The sequence below is a fragment of the Bos taurus genome, chromosome 10, assembly GCF_002263795.3.
Source record: "Bos taurus isolate L1 Dominette 01449 registration number 42190680 breed Hereford chromosome 10, ARS-UCD2.0, whole genome shotgun sequence".
Lineage (NCBI taxonomy): Eukaryota > Metazoa > Chordata > Mammalia > Artiodactyla > Bovidae > Bos > Bos taurus.
The window spans coordinates 12593163-12618618 of record NC_037337.1 but is presented as its reverse complement, the minus strand read 5'-3'; the positions used below and the strand labels follow the sequence as shown (position 1 = coordinate 12618618).

General features: G+C 36.4%; 1 protein-coding gene across 10 annotated transcripts in view; it reads left to right on the top strand.

Moving 5' to 3' along the window:
• Positions 1–25456, top strand: part of DENND4A (DENN domain containing 4A) — a 137001-nt gene that overhangs the window by 71388 nt on the left and 40157 nt on the right. For all 10 annotated transcript variants that reach the window (XM_059890360.1, XM_059890362.1, XM_005211320.5 and 7 more), the window contains 8 exons: positions 349–590; positions 2119–2185; positions 3601–3659; positions 7421–7565; positions 7823–7998; positions 11084–11184; positions 12906–13124; positions 13961–14106. In XM_059890360.1, coding sequence (XP_059746343.1) covers positions 349–590; positions 2119–2185; positions 3601–3659; positions 7421–7565; positions 7823–7998; positions 11084–11184; positions 12906–13124; positions 13961–14106 — 1155 coding nt within the window. The remainder of the gene's footprint in view (positions 1–348; positions 591–2118; positions 2186–3600; positions 3660–7420; positions 7566–7822; positions 7999–11083; positions 11185–12905; positions 13125–13960; positions 14107–25456) is intronic.

Here is a 25456-nt window from a genome sequence, read left to right as displayed (position 1 = left end):
ATGAACTTTCTGGCCAACTCATTGTTTTCAGTCATTTTCTTATAGAGAATAGCAACACAATTGCTGTCACTCTTTATGAAAAAACTTAATTAAACATATTGTTTTCCAGTAATAAGGGGACCCAACAGTTGCACTGTGTAGTTTTGTTGTTGTCGTCATCGATGTTTTAATGTACTTCAAGAAAGCAAGAGCAATGTCTCTTCACCACTGTCTCTGGTACCTGGCACCTTGCCTGCCTCATAGGCATATAATGGCTCATAATAGCTCATCCATTAAATATTTAACCAATAATGTGATTTGAGTAAATGATATAAGGCATATTTATCAAATATATTATCTCTTTTCCAGGTCTATGGTGCTGCTATTCAGTTTTATGAACCATACTCCGAGGAGAATCTCACAGAAAAACAGAGATTTCTTTTGGGTTTAGCATCATCAGCAAATGAGAAGTCTGATAGTTCCAAGACAATTCACACTAATAAATGCATCTGTCTTCTCTCTCACTGGCCTTTTTTTGACGCATTCAGGAAGTTTTTGACTTTTCTATATCGTTATTCCATCTCTGGACCTCACGTCCTTCCAATTGAGAAGTAAGTTAGCAGCCTTCTCGGTTCAAAATTTGGCAGCTCTTTCCACTGTGTATGGTATATTTGGACTGGTAATTGAATGGATTTTATTTGGAAACTAAATTTTTCAAGAGAAAAAAAGATTTGGTTGATTCAGTTATGTAATATTTCTCTTACTATAACTGTGTGTGTGTTTGTATTCAGCTGCTCAGTATGTCTGACTCTTTGCGACCCCATGAAATGTGACCTGCCAGGCTCCTCTGTCATGGGATTCTCCAGGCAAGGATACTGGAGTGGGGCTGCCATTTCCTCCTCCAAGGGATCTTCCCGACCCACATCACTTGCATTGGCAGGCGGGTTCCTTACCACTGAGCCATCTGGAAAGCCCCAATTAGATCTACAGTTTTGTTATTTTAGATAATTTTATTTCTGACAAAATGGCAGAAATGTTTCATTTTTTAATATCTTGTGAAGTTTGGAGATCCTAATTGGAATTTTTTTTTAAAGGTTTTGTGATTCTTATTTTACATATAATCTGGGCTTATTTTATTCCTTACTGTTTTTAGATATCTTAGATATCATTTAGATATCATTTTAGATATGCAGAGGCCTGGCGTGCTGCAGTCCATGGGGTCTCAAAGAGTGGGACACGACAGAGCAACTGAACTGAACTTAGATATTTTGGGCTTCCCTGGTGGCTCGGGAAACCTGAGTTTGACCCCTGGGCTGGAAAGATCCCCTGGAGAAGGAAATGGCAACCCATTCCAGTATTCTTGCCTGGGAAATAGCATGGACAGGGGAGCCTGGAGGGCTACAGTGCATGGGGTCGCGAAGAGTTGAGCACTTTCACTTTCACTTTAGATATTTTAGATACCATGCTCTTCTGATGTTTTCTATCCAGATGAAATTATCTCAGTTCTGCGGCCAAGATGATTTGGAAATAGTTTACAAGTAATATAGAAATAAAATAACTCTTTCTTTAAAATGATTGTTTACTATTGTTTCCTTTTTCCTTTTCCATGGTGTTCAAAACAAAACCCATCAATCTATCTTTTTATCTGTCTTCATCTGGGGAAAAAGCCCAAAAAATCAGCAATAGAATTTTTAACCTATTGTTAATCGAAAGTATATTATTCTTATTTTAGAAATAGTTAAACTCCTTCATTTTTCTGAAATACTCAATGGTTGCTTCATTTTTAAAATATGAGCAATTGACTAAAAATAAGTGTACTGCAGTACAAGAATTAGCTCCTTTGGTAATGTCCACATAAGGTAGAACTTACAGTGGCTTTTGAGACATTAATGACACAATTATTACTGGATATGAGAGAGTATTAATATGAAAATTTGGGGGCTGGGTTTATTCAGAAGGGACTTAAATGGTACAAATGATTTTGGTTGTTTGTTCACTTGTTTTTGTGGTAGCAGGGATTTCGAAATTATCGGTACACAGAGCTTTTGACTCAACATGAACTTGTGGTGACATGTTGACCTTTATAGCATATGGCATTCTCTTTGGAATCAATTAGGTTTTTGTTTGTTTGTTTTTAAGGCATATTTCTCATTTTATGCATAAAGTTCCTTTTCCATCTCCTCAGAGACCACGGATTCTAGTTCAGGTAAGATTTTCTTGATGTAAGTGCTCTATTGAATGATTATGGACTCTGTCAAAATGTAACCTAAGTATAACAGTTTTATAAGAGGAAAGAAACATCAAATGGAATCAAAAGAGAACCAGATGCTGCTTCATGCTGGAGTTTGGACCCTTATGATTTTATTAACTGCCTCTCAGCCAACATCTAATGTTTCCTCTTAGATAAAGGGTTGTAGACTTGAAGAAATAGACAGCAGTAGACATTTTGAACACATAAAAAGGGACTGCTTTCCTAAGTTTATTCTTGGTATTTAAAACTTTTGCCTTTGGCACTTACTCCCTAAGTTAAATGTATTAGAATAGATGAAAGAAAAAGTTGTGTGTTTTCCTAATTGCAGGAAGAATTGCTCACATCCTTGTGACGGGAAGTTTAAAGTGAACACAAATTATTTTCCCCATCTCTTGTCCCAGTTGACTTTATCTTTCCTTTTTTGTTTATGTTTCTTTTTTGTTTATAATCTTGATATGTAAGTTGTTTTTCTAATCTATTTAAGCATTATTTTTGAAGTGATCTTGAGAGAATATTTCATGTATTATCTCTGTATGTGCCTTATGGTATTTATCATAACCCTTAGTGGACTATCATTCAAAATTAGAAATCATTTATAAATAGATATTTAAGATTTCTGTAAATATGCATAAAATTTAAAATGTAGATTAATTGTATTAATATATTGATACAGATAAAGTGTCTAGAAAAATATCATTTTGATAAGCATTGTAAATAGTCTGCATATCTACATATCATCCCAAGTTCCTTCTTGATATTTAGTGCCAGAATATATATATATATAGCACATTCAGGTTGCATACATAAAAGATTTATCTTATAGCTGAAGTTGGCAAGTTTTTTCTATTGAGGACCAAACAGTAGATATTTCAAACTTTACAGGCTGTGTTGTCTCTCTGAAAACTGCTCAGCTCCGCTTTCACTGCACAAAAGCAGCTCTATGTAACATGTAAACAAATGTGCATGGCTCTATTTTGGTAAGACTTTATTTGTAAAAGCAGGTGGTCTGTGGATTTGCCCTGAGGCCATAGATTAACTAACCCTGGTTTTATGATATTAAATGAACAGTGTATTCTTTCAGTGCAGGTTTGTTAAAATGGCATCAGGGAAATGTTGAGGAACAGAATAAAAGAATATGGTTTAAAGTAAGAAGAATTAGTAGTTAGGGCAGTCATCAGGACAAGTCATCAGGACATATTTTTTAGGATCTTAGTAAGTGATTTAGACGATTCCTATACCTGGTGCATGGGAATATTGAAACTTTATGGGCATCATCTATATATGTGTGTGTGAAATTTTTTTTTACTGGAAGGTGGTATTTTAAAGTTAATCTTTATATTTGAAATACTTTATTTCATATTTATTTTCAGTTATCACCACATGATAATCTGATCCTCAGTCAGCCTGTTTCTTCACCTCTTCCACTAAGGCAAGTAAAACTTCATTGTGTTTCTCTAAATGTTTAGTGTAAACTAAAATAGCGTTCAAGTATTTTCTCTCTTTCCTAGGGAAAATTGCAAATGTTGATGGAAATACTTCTCATCTAATTGTTTCTTATTAAATTTCTTTTACTTAAAATTTAGGTTAAAGTTCTTGAAGAACACAGAAAAACTTTTACAATAGTGTTTGGTATTTTGCATATCCACTTAACTGTGATCAAGTGTGTACAACTGTTAATGCATAAATGAGTACATATGTCTATAGTTTATGAAAACGATTGTTTTTTAGCTTTAAATATCCTCTGAAAAATACTCATTTTAAAATTAACCCCCAAATAAAAAGTTACTTATAAATACTAGCCCATGGAATAGAATAATGTATTTCATCACCTTAAAAGTTCAGAGATTATGAAATATGTTTTTTCTAAAGTATCATTTCTTGATATTTAATTAGCCATGTACTTTTTCTAGCAGGGAAGTAGTTACAATATAATTAAGTTATTTGGTGGCACATACCTAAGGGAGAACAGCTGCCATCTTTGACGTTAATTTTGTAAGAATTGCAGATTATTTCATCACCAGGTCTTGGCCCTGGGTGACCAGTGTTTTCTTAACCTTTGTTTGAACTGAGAATAAACTAGAAATACTGAGACTACCAAGAGACTTTTTTTTTGGTAATGACTTTATTGATATATAATTCACATCCCATACAGTTCACCTAGTTAAATTGTACAATTCAATGAATATATTCACAGTGTTCTGCAACTATGACTGTAATCAACTTCAGAACATTGTTGTAGCTCCAAAAAACACCTGTATCTTTTAGCAGTTACCCTCCCTTACCTCTACCATCCCTGCAAATACAAACACACAGACACCGTCCCCAGCCCTAGGCAACTGCTTATCTACTTCTTTCTCTACAGATGTGCCTGTAATGGACACTTTGTATAAATGGAATCATATAACAACATTTTGTGTACGCATTGAATTCTTTACTTGAACATTATCTACATGGCAGATCATTTTATAGAAAAAAACAGATAAATTTTCATTTTCCATATTTAATACAAGGCAGAAGACGCAGATGACTTCAAAACCTCATAAAACTTCATTGTTTTCATAGTGTGTTTCGGATGCAGCGTTTTCCCTACAAAAGAGCAACAGATCAGATCAGATCAGTTGCTCAGTCGTGTCCAACTCTTTGCGACCCCGTGAATCGCAGCACGCCAGGCCTCCCTGTCCATCACCAACTCCTGGAGTTCACTGGGACTCATGTCCATCGAGTCAGCGATGCCATCCAGCCATCTCATCCTCTGTCGTCCCCTTCTCCTCCTGCCCCCAATCCCTCCCAGCATCAGAGTCTTTTCCAGTGAGTCAACTCTTAGCATGAGGTAGCCAAAGAACTAGAGTTTCAGCTTTAGCATCATTCCTTCCAAAGAAATCCCAGGGCTGACCTCCTTCAGAATGGACTGGTTGGATCTCCTTGCAGTCCAAGGGACTCTCAAGAGTCTTCTCCACACCACAGTTCAAAAGCATCAATTCTACGGCACTCAGCCTTCTTCACAGCCCAACTCTCACATCCATACATGACCACAGGAAAAACCATAGCCTTGACTAGACGGACCTTTGTTGGCAAAGGAATGTCTCTGCTTTTGAATATGCTATCTAGGTTGGTCATAACTTTCCTTCCAAGGAGTAAGCGTCTTTTAATTTCATGGCTGCAGTCACCATCTGTAGTGATTTTGGAGCCCAGAAAAACAAAGTCTGACACTGTTTCCACTGTTTCCCCATCTATTTCCCATGAAGTGGTGGGACCGGATGCCATGATCTTCGTTTTCTGAATGTTGAGCTTTAAGCCAACTTTTTCACTCTCCACTTTCACTTTCATCAAGAGGCTTTTGAGTTCCTCTTCACTTTCTGCCATAAGGGTGGTATCATCTGCATATCTGAGGTTATTGATATTTCTCCCCGCAATCTTGATTCCAGTTTGTGTTTCTTCCAGTCCAGCGTTTCTCATGATGTACTCTGCATAGAAGTTAAATAAACAGGGTGACAATATACAGCCTTGACGAATTCCTTTTCCTATTTGGAACCAGTCTGTTGTTCCATGTCCAGTTCTAACTGTTGCTTCCTGACCTGCATTCAAATTTCTCAAGAGGCAGATCAGGTGTTCTGGTATTCCCATCTCTTTCAGAATTTTCCACAGTTTATTGTGATGCACACAGTCAAAGGCTTTGGCATAGTCAATAAAGCAGAAATAGATGTTTTTCTGGAACTCTATTGCTTTTTCCATGATCCAGCGGATGTTGGCAATTTGACCTCTGGTTCCTCTGCCTTTTCTAAAACCAGCTTGCACATCAGGAAGTTCACGGTTCACATATTGCTGAAGCCTGGCTTGGAGAATTTTGAGCATTACTTTACTAGCGTGTGAGATGAGTGCAATTGTGCAGTAGTTTGAGCATTCTTTGTCATTGCCTTTCTTTGGGATTGGAATGAAAACTGACCTTTTCCAGTCCTGTGGCCACTGCTGAGTTTTCCAAATTTGCTGGCATATTGAGTGCAGCACTTTCACAGCATCATCTTTCAGGATTTGGAATAGCTCAACTGGAATTCCATCACCTCCACTAACTTTGTGTGTAGTGATGCTTTCTAAGGCCCACTTGACTTCACATTCCAGGATGTCTGGCTCTAGGTCAGTGATCACACCATCGTGATTATCTGGGTTGTGAAGATGTTTTTTGTACAGTTCTTCTGTGTGTTCTTGCCACCTCTTCTTAATATCTTCTGCTTCTGTTAAGTCCATACAATTTCTGTCCTTTATCGAGCTCATCTTTGCATGAAATGTTCCTTTGGCATCTCTGATTTTCTTGAAGAGATCCCTAGTCTTTCCCATTCTGTTGTTTTCCTCTATTTCTTTGCATTGATGGCTGAAGAAGGCTTTCTTATCTCTTCTTGCTATTCTTTGGAACTCTGCATTCAGATGTTTATATCTTTCCTTTTCTCCTTTGCTTTTCGCTTCTCTTCTTTTCACAGCTATTTGTAAGGCCTCCCCAGACAGCCATTTTGCTTTTTTGCATTTCTTTTCCATGGGGATGGTCTTGATCCCTGTCTCCTGTACAATGTCACGAACCTCAGTCCGTAGTTCATCAGGCACTCTGTCTATCAGATCTAGGCCCTTAAATCTATTTCTCACTTCCACTGTATAACCATAAGGGATTTGATTTAGGTCATACCTGAATGGTCTAGTGGTTTTCCCGACTTTCTTCAATTTAAGTCTGAATTTGGCAATAAGGAGTTCATGGTCTGAGCCACAGTCAGCTCCTGGTCTTGTTTTTGCTGACTGTATAGAGCTTCTCCATCTTTGGCTGCAAAGAATATAATCAATCTGATTTCAGTGTTGACCATCTGGTGATGTCCATATATAGAGTCTTCTCTTGTGTTGTTGGAAGAGGGTGTTTGTTATGACCAGTGCATTTTCTTAGCAAAACTCTATTAGTCTTTGCCCTGCCTCATTCCGTATTCCAAGGCCAAATTTGCATGTTACTCCAGGTGTTTCTTGACTTCCTACTTTTGCATTCCAGTCCCCTATAATGAAAAGGACATCTTTTTTGGGTGTTAGTTCTATCTTTAAAGTTGAATATATAATGTGAACTGTAACCCTACCCTAATCATAAACTTTTAAAAATTATTTTGTATAATGAGATTTTGGATCTCTATTTTTTAAATTATATCTCTTTGTTTGGATTTACAGTGGTGGCAAGTTTTCAACACTGCTCCAGAATTTAGGCCCTGAAAATGCTGTGACACTCCTGGTGTTTGCAGTAACAGAACATAAAATTCTCATTCATTCCTTACGGCCTTCCGTGCTTACCAGTGTGACAGAAGCATTAGTGTCTGTGAGTATCACGGTTTCTTCTTGGCGATCAGTTTCATTTTAAACTTAATTATTCATAAAATTTAAAGCTATTTCAATGCTTAACTAAAATCCAGAGTGTAATGAATTTTAATTTTCTGACCATTATCACTAATTGTAATTATTTAACAAGTATTAAACTACTTTAGATATAAATATTTAAAAGACAGTTTTCTATGTTGCCAATGAATTATGCTTCAATGTTAAAACAGCTAAATATTCTTTTATCTTTTATCCAAGATGATTTTCCCTTTCCACTGGCCATGCCCCTATGTTCCTCTCTGCCCACTGGCTTTAGCAGATGTCTTGAGTGCACCATGTCCATTCATAGTAGGAATTGATTCAAGATACTTTGATCTCTATGACCCTCCACCAGATGTCAGTTGTGTTGACCTAGATACCAACACCATTTCTCAGTAAGTTTGTTTCAGTGATTCTACATTCTGTGATTTGCAACTTCGTAGGTTTTTTTGTTTTTTGTGTTTTTTTGGTATATTTTGTGATAATAACTAGAATTCTTTTGAGCTATATTTTTTTTTATATTTGGGGTTTTTGCCATCTTTGAATCAGTTCTTACTATACTTTGATGAGATGGATTTAGTGTACTAGAGAAGGTTTTAATCCTCAGATATTTAAATATTTAAGAAATATTATAATCTTATGCCTTAGAAATTTATGTAAGGAATGTAAGGATTTTATAATTTTCTCTCTCTTTTTTGAAATAATATTTAAGTTGTACCTACTGTAACTATATAGCTTTTCTTTAATTCAGTATTTTCTCTTGTGTCCTTTCAGTTTAATCATACTTAAGCTCTTCAGGAAAGAGGAAATTGATGCAATACCACATTGCATCCACAGGACGTACTTAAAATAACTGCGAGTTACCCTGTTAATAAAACCCCAAAGCTAGCTAGTACCTTTTACAGTTTAATTCTTCAAATGTTAAAGTAACATCTCTCTTTTTTGGCCAGTTGTTAAATGTTACATGATATAATGTTTTTAAAAATTGAAATGCAGTGTTGTAAATAAGTGTATACTGTATCTATTATTGTAATAAATTACATTTCCCTTCTTTTTATACTTAATTTGTTAAAATAATTTTTTTCTTATTTTAACTTTCTGTTTTGATCACTAATGAGTTAAAAAAGTCAAAAAAACATTGAGTTGTTTGCACTCATCAGTGGTCTTCCTTCTTGGTTTTATCGCCCTTTCAAACCTATGGGAGGACTAAAACCAGTGAACTAATCACTTTCTACTTTCCTTCATCCTGAATTTCTGAAACCTCAACCTGAAATTTGAAAGAAAACTCCTGAATATGAAATTTGTTGTTTCCTTTCCCCTTCTCTGACTCATAAATACATAAAGAACATGTTATGAATGTCAAGTTTCTGAAGGGAAATTAATATCTAATAATGTACTAGGCATAAAACTGTATGCATAGCCTAAGGTATCTTTTATTATTCTCTGTATTTTGTGAGGTAGTTTTTACTAAGCATTCTGCCAGACAAATAAGAAAACCAAAACTTAAATTTTTAAGTAATTTATCAAAAGGCACATAACTTATACTCACAGGACTGATTTTGAAAACATCATGGTATGACTCCATAACTAGTACTTCGTCCACTAATTATTGGCTAACTAATTCTGTAATAGTAATCTTATAAATGGAACTCACCATGAGTAAAAATGCAAAAGGTTGTCATAGATTCAAACTTAGGTACTAGATAAAGCGCTTCTCCTCAGCTAAGTTTTAGAGTGATGCTATCAAGGGCAAGAGGAGGAAAATTATGTGAGTAAATAGTAGTAGTTCTATGTAATGAAATGATACCAAAATATTGTTCATTGATTTATGCTACAGACATCTCAAGTGTCCTTCCCTCCCACCTTTTTTTTTTGGCTAGGCACCGGGAATAAAAAAACAAACCAAATACATTCCTTTCTCTTAAATTGCTAATAATCTAGCAAGGGACACACAGTGAATGCTAAGGCACAGTGGGAGTGCTGTGTTTGAAACTTTCAGCAAGAAAATAATGCCAAGTATTTTTACATTGTGTTCTCACTTTAATACAGGGTTCTGTAGTCCTGTTCACATTCTCAATGAAATAAAATCTCACAGCAGGACATCTGCAGTTTGACCCTGCCCTGTCTGTATTTTTTTTCTCATTGTGGAAAGATAGGGTAGATTCCAAGACAATTCTTTGTCAGCTTAAGCTTTCCCATCCACTCGTTTTTTCTTTGTTTAGTTTGTGGAGTTTTATTTGCGCTTTTTGTTCTGTGGGAAATTTAGGGAGCATTAAAAAAAACAACAGTTCAGCATGTTCCATTTAACACCTGCACTGTGTTGTTGAGTTTGGTGGTTAGAACATAAGTGATTTACTTTTGTTCTCCTTTTTCTCTACATTTTTTCAAGTTTCCTAAAATGAGTGTTTATTGCTTTTGAAATAGTAAAAAGTTTTAATAAATAGAGAATGGAATCAACAAAGTTATAGTTAAGTCCAGAAGCTTTACCACATTTTATCACCATGCTTTTTTCTTTTTATGTTCCATCTATAGTTTAGGGAGCAACTGTGTGGTGATAGTTGTGATAAAGCAGATGACTGGAGTTCATCATAGAAACAAAGATATCAGTCAGATATCTTCTTCTATAGTTATAAAAGTATTTGGGGATGTTATACTTCTTTCAAATAATCTAACATTATAGATTATTTCTTTTCTGAAAGAAACTAAATTTTACTTATTTTTTAGGGAACTAAGAAACTAAATATTGAATATATCAAAGTATTTTGATAAGGTTTATGGATCCTTCGGTGAACTCCAGGAGTTGGTGATGGACAGGGAGGCCTGGCGTGCTGCGATTCATGGGGTCGCAAAGAGTTGGACACAACTGAGCAACTGATCTGATGGATCCTAAGTTCACTGAATGTATTCTAGAGTGCTTTGTCTTAGAGTCTATAAGAAAAAAACAAAACAAAACAAAAGTCCCAATAGTAGGATTTCCCCAATATTTAAGTGTCTGAAGACTCTAAATGAGCTTAAGGGTAATGTGTGCAGGCGCGTATGTTCAGTCGTGTCCGACTCTTTGTGGCCGTATGGACTGTAGCCCACCAGCCTCCTCTGTTCATGGGATTTTCCAGGCAAGAATACTGGAGTAGGTTGCCGTTTCCTCCTTTGGGGGATCTGATGACCACCACATTAAATTTTGGAGTGATTTTGCACATGATTCCAGTGCAAGTGGAATTGACTCAGTATCAACATAAGTATACGTTTTTGAGCTATATTTAATACAAAGTTCTACCCTCAAAATAAAAATTAATTTTACAACGTTAAGCAGTCCATTTACACCTGAAGTATTTTTCTCCTGTTAACAAGAATATTCTGTATGCTTTATTTTCATTCAATGTGTTTTCTCTTTTCCCCTTTTTATGAATAACAGGTATATACCTGCCCCACCTCTCCCCATGTTAATCTGACAAATATATTATTGTTATCATTTAATCTCAGAACTGGTGACAAGAAAAATGTAGCCTGGAAGATACTTCCAAAGAAACCATGTAAAAATCTGATGAACACACTGAATAATTTGCATCAACAACTGGCAAAATGTAAGTGTATAATTTAATTAATGGAAGTAATTTAATCTGAAGAAAAGTCTCCAATTACTTTGCCTTACTTGTTAAAGGATAGTTTTATCTAAAAGAAAATTTTTTAGAATAAGCATTAAAGCAAGTTTTTAGAAACCGAATGGGAGATTTTATGAAGTTTATATCATAATAAAATTCAAAAAGAGGTTAAGGTGGTTATTTTCAAATACTATGGAAAAATACTAGTTTCTACTTATGTGTTTTCTTTGTACATAAAATAGAAAGTTAGTTTTGAAAGTCTGAGACAGATGGTTTAAATTACATTAGAAAATGCTGATGATTTCCATGGGGTGGGAGCATGGTCATATGCTTTTCACCTTTGGTAGATCTTAATGCTGTGGCCTACCTCAAATAATTTGAAAACAAAAGTTTGCCAAAAGCATTCAGAAATTAAAGTGAAAATCGATTGGCATATTTCAGTTCAAAGCTTACATAAGAGTATCTTGATAGTGATCCAGAATTACCGATAAAAGGAATTTAAGCCTTCAATTTATCTAAGCTTCTTACTGTTTTATAACAACAGTCCATTCAGGGTTCATAATTTGATGCTGTTGTATGAAAAGTGGTCAGTAATGATGTAGCAATATTTGAGGTTCTCATTTATGCATTAAGTGAAGTATAAACATGGGAGGAGGCCTGCATCCTCAAGAGTTCAGGGCACCTTAGTATTGCTGGAAGGAGACACAGGAAAAGACAGTGTTTACAAAGCAAACCTTACAACAAGTAGATAATTCAAAAGTGGCTCAAAGTACTGGGATATGAAAAAACATGACATCAAGCAGAAAAAAATTTATCCTATGGAACAAATAAATTACATATGGAATTCTATTTAATCTACTTAACTGCTTTCTAAAAGTTCATGAGCTTCTTTTGAATAGCTGAGAAGTCCAGCAGTTTTTATGGCAATATTCAAACATTATTAAAATAAGTGAAATAGCCCATCCAGCTCTACTGAAGGGCAGAATCCAAAGCTTAAAATTACAGGCTTAAAAAATACTGATATTATTTAGGATTATATATCACTTTACAGCTTCAGAGCACTTTCACATACATTCTTTTGTTTTTACAAATATGGAGATAATAAATTTGAGGGAGGTAGCTTGTCAGATATCATACAGTTAATAAGGATGAAGCTAAGATTAAAACCTAGGTCTTCCATTCCAGTGCCCATTTTCTTTTTTGCTTTCTTAGACAATAAGAATGTCACAAAAACTTCCTAAGATGACTTATTGTTCCTCGTATTTTAAAAAGTTTTTACATTTTGAAGCAGTCACAAACATTGTTCCTTTGACTTTTTGAGAATAGATGTCCGCATCATCTCCAAATGGAATGTATATTTCCTACCAGCCAGTACATTCTCCTACGTCACTGCTGTATGCAATAACCGTGACAATCAGGAGATTAACATTGAGCATTGCTACCGTCCTTAGACCAATTCCAAGTTTTAGTGTATGTTAAGGAGTTATGTAAACAATGGTTGAAGTAGCTTGAGCTCTTTTGAAAACTCAACACATTTATTATTTTTCTTTCAAATTTATTGAGATATAATTGAGATACAGGACTGTGTAAGGTGTATAGCATAATGACTTGAATCACATATGCAACAGATTTATAATTGATACCATTATGAACCTTAGTTTTGACAGTTCTGGAGAAAACATTAACACTGTATTTCTTCACAGTACAGCAGAGACCAAGAGATGATGGACTTATGGACTTAGCAATGAATGATTATGACTTTAATTCTGGAAAGAGGTTGCACATGATAGACTTGGAAATCCAAGAGGCATTTTTGTGTTTCATGGCCTCTATTTTAAAAGGTTATAGATCATACTTAAGACCAATAACTCAAGCCCCATCTGAGACAGCCACAGATGCAACTTCTCTTTTTGCTCTACAAGGTAAGTGATTATATAGTACTACAGCTTTCATGTTATTGAGCTTAACTTTGTGATGATTGCTTTCTGGGTTAGTAACTCATATTTCGGAGAAGGCAATGGCACCCCACTCCAGTACTCTTGCCTGGAAAATCCCATGGACGGAGGAGCCTGGTAGGCTGCAGTCCATGGGGTCACGAAGAGTCAGACATGACTGAGCGACTTCACTTTCACTTTTTACTTTCATGCATTGGAGAAGGAAATGGCAACCCACTCCACAGTGTTCTTGCCTGGAGAATCCCAGGGACAGGGGAGCCTGGTGGGCTGCCGTCTATGGGGTCGCACAGAGTCGGACACGACTGAAGCGACTTAGCAACAGTAGCAGCAGCAGCTCATATTTATTAACATGTACTTGTCTATTTCAGCAGTATGTGTCTGTCAACTCAGTTGGTAATCCATTTCCATAGAATTAGTTATTTCTCAGGCACATTAAATACAATCCCAGTAGCAAAATACACAGAAGAGACTGTTTGACAAGTACCACTGTACTCTGTTGTGTCACAGTGTGTTAAGATACTGATGCTTTCAGCTTTCAGGGCAGCCAAGCAGTGTCGGGCAAGCATAGGAGCCCCTGGATTGGAGGATTTAAAAGATTCCTTTCAAAGCAATAGGTTCAGGTTCCTTTCCTATTGCTATCTTTGTCAGGTCATGTCTCGTTCAGGAGTCTGTTTCTTTTTCTGCAAAACAGTAGAGTGTGGAGGGTATAGATGACATGTTTGATCTAGTTCCTGCTAGCTCAAAAGTTCTCTGAACCTATGAATGTATTATATATACTAACATTGCAAATTTATGTTGAACAGCTTTCTTAAGAAGTCGGGACCGGTCACATCAGAAATTCTATAACATGATGACCAAAACACAAATGTTTATTCGCTTCATTGAGGAATGTTCTTTCGTCAGTGATAAAGATGCAAGTCTGGCGTTTTTTGATGATTGTGTAGATAAAGTAAGTCATATAGTATGTCTACAGTGCCCTAACTTATTTTGTGTGACTATTATAAATGTTTTGAGTTACAGTTTCTATTTATAACTTAACCAGCTTTTAACAAAATTTTAATTAATTCCATTTAATCACTGACCCTTTATTATGAAGGTTTTGGTGGCCTCCTAGATGTTATGGAACTTATAACTTTGCAGGATTTTACTAAATTGTGAGTTTTATTTTAGCAACCATGTCTGTAACCCTTCCTGTCCATGTATAGACTAAGGAGATTTTATCCAAGTCTGTGGACCTCTAACTTGAGCATCCTTAATTTTCACCTCTCCTTTTGGTCTGAAGTGGATTGTCACACACTGAGAGTAGGAGTAGAACATAACATTTCACCTGAACATTTCTACAATTTGGGAGTGCATTTGTAGCATAAATTAAGTGAATGAATTCTATTACATTCATCTGTGAAGCCTTCCCTTCCCCTGTAGTCCACTGTCATTAGTGAGGTAGAGCAAAGTGAGTATTCGTGCTGGATAGAGAGGAGCTTGGGGAACAGTGCCCCAGAGAGGGGTGCCAGAATCTGAGTGGGTGAAGGAGGAGCAGCTGAGCATGGAGTGTTGGAGCCCAAGACGGTGAGGAGAGCATTCATCCATGCAAGGGTAGCATGGGGGAGTCAGAGGACGAGCAGGATGAAGAGAGTGTCCATGCTGGAGGACAGACTGTTCCAAGGGGTCAGAACCTAAACAGGTTAGGTTCATGTAGACATGAGGACAGCAGAGAGTATCAGGGTCTAAGCAAGGCAGAGTCTGAGTGTTCCCATTGGGTGGTGCCAGCAAATGAGGTATCAGAGTTTGATCTGGAAATTAGAACATGTGAGGCATAATTGATGTGGAAAAATACTGTTTCTGGTGCTGATAGAGAGTTGACAAACTTAAGAAGCCCAGAAATAACCACCCTAGTCCTTGAAATGCTTTGCTTTGCTTGCTTAGTTGCTCAGTCATGTGCGACTCTTGAGACACTATGGACTGTAGCCCACCAGGCTCCTCTGTCCGTGGGATTTTTCAGGTAAGAATACTGGAGCAGGATGCCATTTCCTCCTCCAGGGGATCTTCCCAACCCAGGGGTCAAACCCGAATCTCCCTGCATTGCAGGTGGATTCTTTACCTGCTGAGCCATCAGCAAAACCCTGAAATCCTTTGGAATAGGGAAAAGGTGGATATATGCCAATATTTTCTTAGAACTCAAAATTCATTTTCTCATAGAAACACTGATATACATGGTGACTGTCTGTAGTTCAGATGGTGCATGGCTAGAGTGTTGTGCCAGAAATATGTATTAAGTTTCTTTTTGGTGGATTGGTATTCTAACCACCATTTAGAACAAATTTTTAGAGTCTAGATTTATTGTAATAAATATATAAATGATAAATGCACTTTTGAAGTGTACAGTTTGATAAGTTTTGGCAAATATAGATTTCCATGTAACCATGACCCCAAAACATAGAACATTTCTATCACCCCAAAAAGGATATTGTTTTTTGGGGAAATTCATTTTTTGTAGTTTGAATAACCTATATAAATAAGACAGACTTTTAGAACCCTGCTTTTTTGTAAGCTGAGTTCTGCCTTGAAGTCCTGTTTATTTGGAGACGTAACATTATAGCTCCTTGATAGTTTTGTCTTCATTGTAGCATTATACTAAGAATGTGCTTTTCAATATTTTAATTAAATTTTTAAGTTTGCCTTTTTTTGGTGCTTTTAAAGTTAAATATTAGTAGAAAGAATAAATAAATAGAAAAGGTGTACAATGAATAAAAGTATGCTTTAAAGAATCTCTCTAAATCCTTTTTTATAGGAATAATTCTGTTGGTTTTTTAAATAAAAATGTTTCTGACTAACATGCTCTTTGAATGTTTTTCCTCTGTAGTGCTTGGCTTCCTCTATGGTGCTGAGCTTCCCTTGGGAACAATGGCATATATTAATAATTGGGTAACAATTGTTCCTTGTGCCAAGTCAACTGAATCATAAGGGACCAAATTAGTGACAGCGTTTGCTAATAGCCTGCTTTAGCCAATAAATTTATGAATCTACATAGGAACACTGAATTAGTTGGAAGGATCCAATTAGCAGTGCAGAAAAGAAAATCTTGTATTGTTCCCTTTGACTTCTTGCTCATTTTGTGTATCTTGCTTTCACAAGTTTGTATTTCGGCTAAAAACTCATATAATGGTATCACATGGTTTTAAAAAATTCTTACAATATTGTAAGACATACAGGATTTATAATTTTGCTAGATACTTAGGGTATCATGTTTGAAGAAGGATATTTTATTACTGAAAGTTTCTGTATTGTCTAGGATTTTCTTTTTTTTTTAACTTAAATGTATTTACTTTAATTAGAGGCTAATTACTTTACATAATTGTATTGGTTTTGCCATAGGATTTTCTGAAAATAGGTTACTTACTATTTAGTTGATAAAAGTTAGTGTGAAGCATGATTGACTTAAAGAATATAAATTCTGAGAAGTCTCAAAAAAGGAACAACCCAATTAAGTGTATAATTATTGTGTCTAGGCAGATTGTTTCCCTAAAATGCTCTTTACCTATTCAAAGTCTGGATCCAACAAAATATCACTTACATATAGTAGATTCATATGGTACTTAAGAATTTTGATGATTACTAAGAAAGTCAAAACTGGGAAATTTACTCACTAAAACATAGTTACTTGTATTTGCTTTATTATAATTCAAGGAACTCTTATTAGAGAAAATAATAAAATGTCAAAAATTCAAAGTGGATCTTTTTCTTAGTTAAAAGTGATTTTATTTGTGATATCATAAAATATATCTTAATAGAGGTTAATTGCATTCCTAGTATTAAGCAGAACTCTCTGAAATAGTAAATAATTGTACAGTGCTGTTACTGTTTTTCATATTTTAATGGCATAGTTTCAGTGCATTAAGCATAGAAAGTCAGTGATTGCTTTTAATGGTTTTTGAATATCAATAATACTTTTAAAATAGACATTCATATGGGATTATTCCTTAGCTAAGTGACTCTGAGCTTAATTTTTTTTAAGTGAACAGATCCCCTCTGGCAGTCTGGCTATGAAAACTAAATAATATCAGATATTCATTAAGTGCTTCAGCCAATCCTTCAGCCAGTCAATGACTAACATTGAACAAAAATTAGACATATTGCTCTTTTGATCTTAGCCTATCCAAACAGAAAACATTTGATCAACTTTAAAAAACCTTGAGTGGGTAAAGCTGACTAGGACTAAGAAAAACAATATATGAGAATTATTTGTGTTTCATTTATGACTAATTTGAAAGCCATGTGTTCTTTTTCTTCATATGATTGTATTTTAAATCCTTACAATCTGTTCCTATAGGATGGAGCTTAACTGAAAGCAGTTTGTGTAACAAATAGTCTGGTAAGGTTTTTCTTGGTCTCCCAAGCATCCCTCTGCAGTGTTTTCTGAGCATATTAATGTCTTGTGAAAAAATACGAAGAGAATATGAAAATTATTTTAATTTTATCCTGCCGTGGGTGTTGGATTTCTTTTTTCTCCCAATAGAGACAGATGTCACTATGTTTTCCAAAAGACAGAAATGCCCAACTGATAAATGAAGCATTTATTACATGGTAGTTTTTGTAATGTTGAAATGGGATTTTATTAGGAGACAAGCTAAGGGAAGTTATCCCAAGGTACGGAATTTACAGAGCACAATTTTAATATTTTAGTAGACTTTACAATACTTAGAGCAGTTGTCCATGTCCATAGGTTTTTTCCTATGCAAACAAAGGGACCGGTCTGACAGGGAGAAGCTGATAAATAAATAAAATAAAAATTTTAAAACACCTAATGCTCACAGACAGACAGTTCTCTTATAATATTCCATTATGAAGACTGGAGTGGTTGGTTTCCAGCTTCCTTTCCAGTGTCCTTTGGTATTGGTTGTAACCTTTTTATTGTGGTTCATCTCTTCTACTTCATTATCACTGTTACTGTTATAATTACATTAACCTCTTTTCATCTACATAAAAATGTTTGCGTATCATATAGAGCTTCCATCTTCATTCTGGGGTTGCCCATGGATGCTCTGGGGTTGCCCGTGGACAGGACTAGAAAAGGTCAGTTTTCACTCCAATCCCAAAGAAAGGCAATGCCAAAGAATGTTCAAACTACCACACAGTTGCACTCATCTCACACACTAGCAGAGTAATGCTCAAAATTCTCCAAGCCAGGCTTCAACAGTATGTGAACCACGAACTTCCAGATGTTCAAGCTGGTTTTAGAAAAGGCAGAGGAACCAGAGATCAAATTGCCAACGTCTGTTGGATCATCAAAAAAGCAAGAGAGTTCCAGAAAAACATCTACTTCTGCTTTGTTGACTACGCTGAAACCTTTGACTGTGTGGATCACAACAGACTGTGGAAAATTCTTCAAGAGATGGGAATGCCAGACCACCTGACCTGCCTCCTGAGAAATCTGTATGCAGGTCAAGAAGCCACAGTTAGAACTGGACATGGAACAACAGACTTGCTCCAAATCTGGAGAAGAGTACGTCAAGGCTGTATATTGTCACCCTGTTTATTTAACTTACATGCAGAGTACATCATGTGAAATGCTGGGCTGGATGAAGCACAAGCTGGAATCAAGATTGCCAGAAGAAATATCAATAACCTCAGATACACAGATGACACCACCCTTATGGCAGAAAGCGAAGAAAACTCAAGAGCCTCTTGATGAAAGTAAAAGAGGAGAGTAAAAAAGTTGGCTTAAAACTCAACATTCAGAAAACTAAGACCATATCATCCAGTCCCATCACTTCATGGCAAATAGATGGAGAAACAATGGAAACAGTGAGAGATTTTATTCTGGGGGGCTCCAAAATCACTGCAGGTGGTGACTGCAGCCATGGAATTAAAAGATGCTTGCTCCTTGGAACAAAAACTAGGACCAACATAGACAGCATGTTGAAAAGCAGAGACATTACTCTGCCAACAAAGGTCCATCTATTAAAGCTATGATTTTTTCCAGTAGTCATGTATAGATATGAGAGTTGGACTATAAAGAAAGCTGAGCGCCAAAGAATTGATGCTCTTGAACTGTGGTGTTGGAGAAGACTCTTGAGAGTCCCTTGGACTCCTAGAAGATCCAGCCAGTCCATCCTAAAGAAAATCAGTCCTGAATATTCATTGGAAGTAGTGATGCTTAACCTGAAACTCCAATACTTTGGCCATCTGATGCGAAGAACTGATCATTGGAAAAGACCCTGATGCTGGGAAAGATTGAAGGCAGGAGGAGAAGGGGATGACAGAGGATGAGATGGTTGGATGGCATCACCTACTCGATAGACATGAGTTTGAGCACGCATCAGGAGTTGGTGATGGACAGGGAGGCCTGGCATGCTGCAGTCCATGGGGTTGTAAAGAGTTGGACTCAATTGAGCAACTGAACTGATCTAAACTGGTGAACATTATATCCTTCTAGGGACACCAGTGATTTCCAGTTATTATTGACATGTTCCTAATGTTGTTTTATGAAGTAACAGAAATGTGGAAAATAAAAGGGTGGAAAAATTCTATAAGCTCAGTGCCCTAATATCCATTTTACATTTACTTTCAATGTTTTTTTTTTTAACATAATTGTGATTACTTCCTAATTTTTTACATAACCAGATCTTATAAACCTTTTTATATTGCTGCCAAATCTCTAAAAAGTAATTTTTTATTGTTTGCCACATTAAAACAGCATAGTGTAAAAAGTCAAATGATTTTACAAGGCTTAGGTCCCATTTTTTTCCCACCCCTAGTTTCTATTCTCAGAGGCAACCACTTTCTCTTTTAGCTATTTCATCAGTCATTTACTTTAAGATTTCCAAATAATGTCTTGTTATTGCTGCCTATTGTTTTATATATTCTCCATTAAGGTTGTATCTACTACCATCACCAAAATTCTCCCATAGTTGGTCAAATGGTTTGCAGTGTTGATATTTTAATTGATATTTTATCAATATACCTGTCTGAAAATTTCACTTTGTATGCAGTCACAGATAGGTCATATGTATATACTGTAATTAAATTTTCTTTTACGTATGGACTTTGTTTTCCCTAATGTTAATAATTGCTATATTTCTAATTTTGTGTGTACTATTAATTCATCTCTAAGCTCTTCTATGAAGGTAAAAAATCGAAAATCTCAGTTTTTCTAACATGTCATATAGTCTATCAGTTTGTTTTTTTTTTAATTCTTGCTGGAGCTTTCCATCTTTGTGTTTCAGTCTGAACTGCTTTCTAGACTGTCATCCTAGGATTTTCCTTCACCATCATCTTGGGAATTGTACTGACCTCTCTTCAGAGTTGGATCCCCAGCTTTCTGGCTTCAGTAACTTCCCTCTTCGTTTATTTCCTTGTTATGGTGAATCACAGATTTCAGTGGTTTAGTGAGAAAGACTCGATGGGAGTTACATGTTTTGATGCCCTGCCTGCCTGCAAATTTCATTATTCTCCCTTAATACTTGATTGCTAGTCTGGTCGGATGTAAAATCTGAAGTCATTACTACATTGTCTTCTGGCCTCAGATGTTATTGTTGAGAATAACACCTAGTCTAGTACTGTCTTTATTTCTGATCTTTTGTGCCTGATCTCTTTTTCTTTCTGGAACCATTTAAGATCCCTGATCTGAAATCACAAGGATATGCTTGGTGTCAGCCTTCATTTTCGTCTCTGAGTTGGACATATATAGGCCCTTTTAATCTATAACTTATGGCCTTCAAATTCTGGGGTATTTTCTTTCATATTTTTATTTTTTATAATTTTTTAAAGATTTATTTATTTTCTTGATCGCATCAGGTCTTGGTTGCTGCACGCGGGATCTTCTTCACCTCATGCCACATCTTTTGTCGTGGCACATGGACACTCTAGTTGTGGTGTACAGGCTTAGTTGCTCTGAGGCGTGTGGGATCTTAGTTCCCCAGCAGGGATCGAACCCATGTCCTGTGCACTGCAGAGCAGGTTCTTAACCACTGAACCACCAGGAAATTGCTGTGTGTTTTTTTTTTTTCCTTTTTTAGATTTACTTTCCTCCAATTTCTCTGTTCTCTTTTTCTGAAATATGTATTGTTTGTGTATTGGCCCTCCTGGCCTGATCTTCTTAATTTTCTTTTTTCTTTCTTTTTTGGTGGTTGTTTTCATCTTATTTTCTATCTCTTTGTCATATCTCCACTTTCCAGATGTCTTCAATTTTATCTTTCAGCCTTTATAGTATACTTTTAACCTCTGTTATCATATTTATAATTGCCATAAGCTCCTTCTCATTCTCTGAATGCTCCCTTCTTATGTGGGTATGTGTTATAGCATCTTCTTGTTTCGTGGATGTAGGCTTATTCATTTTAGTTATTTTGAAGGGTTTTTTCCCCTTTCATTGTCTCTCCTTCTGAGAACCTTTTAATATTTATTTTATTCTTTTTCAAGTTTTTGGCTTTTTGTGTGTGTGATCTTTAGTTGGTATTTGTTACCAAGTATGAGGCACAGAGAACTCAGTGGAGCTCTTTTTAGAAGATGAGACTTGGAGCTTCCTTAGGTATGAGATTGATGATCATAAAGGAACTCAGCTATTTCATTAGAGTCCCTATTTGATCAGTGTCTGTAATTCTTTTAGGCTACATAGTTTCCCCAAGAGATATCTCCAGTCTTTAGCCTAGAATGCGTAAGCAGGTATTCTCAGAGCTGAGTGGGGAAGGTAGCTAAGATTTTCCACTTGTTGTAACATGTAAGCTTTTACTCATTTCGCCTGTTTTATGGTATTAATCTCCTTCATCTTCCCCAGCTCTGCCTGGCATCCTCAAATGTAAGGCTTCTCTGATTCACTCAGAAAGACCCAACCCAGTTTTCTGCTGCTGGGGAGAGGTCATGGCCTAACTGTGCTGGCTTGGGCAAGGGTCTGCTGCTACTGCTGCTGCTAAGTCACTTTAGTCGTGTCCGACTCTGTGTGACCCCATAGACGGCAGCCCACCAGGCTCCCCCGTCCCTGGGATTCTCCAGGCAAGAACACTGGAGTGAGTTGCCATTTCCTTCTCCAGTGCGTGAAAGTGAAAAGTGAAAGTGAAGTCGCTCGGTCGTGTCCAACTGGGCAAGGGTCTAGGAGTTCTCAAATGCAGGCATTTAACTAATTCTCCTGATTCAACCCCACTTGCCGTCCTGTCTTCAGGGGCATCATGCTCTTCATCCCTGACTTTTCTGGTGCTCTGTAGAGCCAAATGGCTGACTTTTTGGTTTTTCTTCTCTACCCGCTCCCCAGTGCCAGACATGTGGTTTTCAGCTTTCATAGGTCTCATCAAGCTACTATGCAGCTTCTAAAATGTTTTGAACTCAGCTCTGCTGTTGACTTCTCTCCAGTTCATTTTGCCTTCATTGTTTTTTAATCTCCTTACTCTTGTTTTGGTGAGATTTCAGGAAGGATTGAAGGTAAATAGTTGTGTTTAATTTGTCTTGTCCAACCAGAGGCCTGCATAACCTTTACTCTTTTCATTTTTTTTTCTTTTAATGATTTTTTTTTTTTAATTTAAGGCTGTGCAGGGTCTTCGTTGCTACATGGGCTTTTCTCTAGTTGCAGCGAGCAGTCTACTCTCCACTTGTGATGCATGGGCTTCTCGTGGTGGTGGCTCCCCTTGTTGCGGAGCACAGACTCTAAGGTGTGCGGGTTCAGGAGTTGCGGCTCCTGGACCCTAGAGCACAGGCTCAGTAGTTGTGGCATACGGGCTTAGCTGCTCCTAGGCATGTGGGATCTTCCCAAACCAGGGAGGGAACTCTTTACCACTGAGCCACCAGGGAAGCCCTCAGGCATATTTTCGATTCTAGTGTTCCACACTCGTATCTGGTGAGAGAGGCCAGGATCAAGAAGCCTGGGAACTGGGAGTCCTCAGCCACAGTTCTGGTTTTGCCATCAAAAGCTCTGGGGCCTCTGGCAAGCACCTCAGCTTTCTTGGGACTATTTCCTTCCCTCGGTCGTGTCTGACTCTTTGTGACCCCATGGACAGTAGCCCGCCAGGCTCCTCTGTCCATGGGATTTCCCAGGCAAAACTATTGGAGTGGGTTGCCATTTCCTTCTTCATACTCTTTCATTTTTAGTGACTGTATATATCATCTATGTATCATACTTTATTTATTTACTTATTTTTTGTCGTGTAGGTGACTTCCAGTTTGTTGTTATTGTATGTGTATGTATGTGTGCTCAGTCATGTCTCTTTGCAACCCCATGGACTATATATAGCCTTCCAGGCTCCTTTGTCCGTGGGATTCTCCAGGCAAGAATACTGGAGTGGGTTGTCATTTCCTCCTCCCAGGGATCTTCCCAACCCAGGGACCAAACCCACGTCTCTTACGTCTCCTGCATTGGCAGGCAGGTTCTTTACCACTAGCATCACCTGGGAAGCCCAAGAACTGAAAGTGTTAGTTGCTCAGTTGTATCCCACTCTTTGCAACCTCGTGGTCTGTCCATGGAATTCTCCATGGCAAGAAGACTGGAGTGGGTTGCTATTCCCTTTCCAGGGGATCTCTGACCCAGGGATCAAACCCACGTCTCCTGCATTGCAGGTGGATTACTTACCATCTGAGCTACCAGGGAAGCTTATTGCAGTCCTGCAAAAAAAAAAAAAAAAATTTCATACTGATAATTTTTTCTATTAGGTTTTTCCCTTAGAATAGGGAGGAAAGGAATTCCCTGGCAGTCCAGTGGTTAAGGGTCCATACTCCTACTACAGAGGATACAGGTTTGATCCATGGCACAATGCAGCACAGCCCAAGGGGAAAAAAGGATATGGTGGATGTGTTTAAACATAGCTTGCTTTCTAAAAAAGATTGTATCAATTTTGAGTACTAGCTGAGTTTGTGATTACCCAATTTACTATATTTATTATATCATTGCTTGTTTCACTGTATAAAAGTTTTGAAAGGCTAAAAACAAAGGTACCTTCTTTTATAATATACTGATTAATTTTAAATCCTTGGACAGAATTGAAATAAGTGCTTATCCTAAAAGTAGTATAGTCTTCCTTGTTTACATTTTTATTCTGAACATTTGTTGCTTTTGTAATTTTTATAAAGCAAGTAAAAATAATACATATTCATTATTTTAATTGGAAGACAAATAACAATATAAAGAAGAAAATTATTGCCAGTAATAACACCACCCAGAGGTACCATTTTGATAACTGTGTATGTGCATCTGTGTGTGTGTGGGAAAGTGTGCACACACAGAAATATATCTGTATAACAGATATAGGCACAGTCTTAAAAAAGTTAGAATCATACTCCCTGTGTGTGTGGTATGTATATATAGATACACATATATATTATTTAGTAGTTTTTTTTATTTTGTGAACATTTTCTCCTGTCATTAATTCTGAAACATGCCTTAATTATTGTCTAGTTCACTATATGGATATACCATTAAAAACATTCTTTAATACCAGAGATTACAGCAGGTAATGCTGTGAAATTATAATCAACAATTTATATAAGACGACTCTGAATGTATCACCTCTTTTTAAAGGTTAGGAAAATGGTAAAAGCTGTTTCTGTCCTGTTCTGGTCTACTCTTCTGTAAATCCTTACTTTAAGATTTAACTTGTTAATAAGACTTACTCTCCATTTATTCCTGTTATGTGACATTAATTCTGTCTAACCTGATAAAATTCTGTGCATTCTATTTTGTCATACGTATGACATCTGGTTTAAATTAATGTGAATATTGTGCTGTTTAGTTTATGAGTTCCTTTTGGGAAGTTTAGACTCTATGAAGTTTTTATTTTTATAATTATTACCATACCATAAAGTATCTTGAGGTAACAGACAACTAAAATGCTTTAAATATTGATGTGACTAGAACTTAACACAAATGTGCTTCTACATATACTGGAAGAACATAGGGAAGTTTATTTTACTTAGTCAAAATCAAAGACAGACCCAGTATTCTCAACATACACACACATGCATGCATGCATGCATGCACATTTAAATATTATTATTTGTTAATATAATAACATTTTAAGGTTCTATTTCTTGAGTAAATTTTCACTATTCAAAATGCAAAACAATATTAAAAGGTAATATATTGGGAAATCTGGGTCCTATTCCATTCTAGTACATTCCCTTCATTTCCTCTTAGCCATATAGATAATTACTTTCTTAAAAAAGTATTTTTGAGTATTTCTTTATGTGAGTACAAGCGAAAACTAAATATGTTGTTATTGTCACTTAATTATCTCAGAGAACTTTCTATAGTAATACACAGAGAACTTGCTCATTCTTTTTTTAAATAGCTTCTTAGTATCTAGTTGTGTAAATGGTTTATTTAA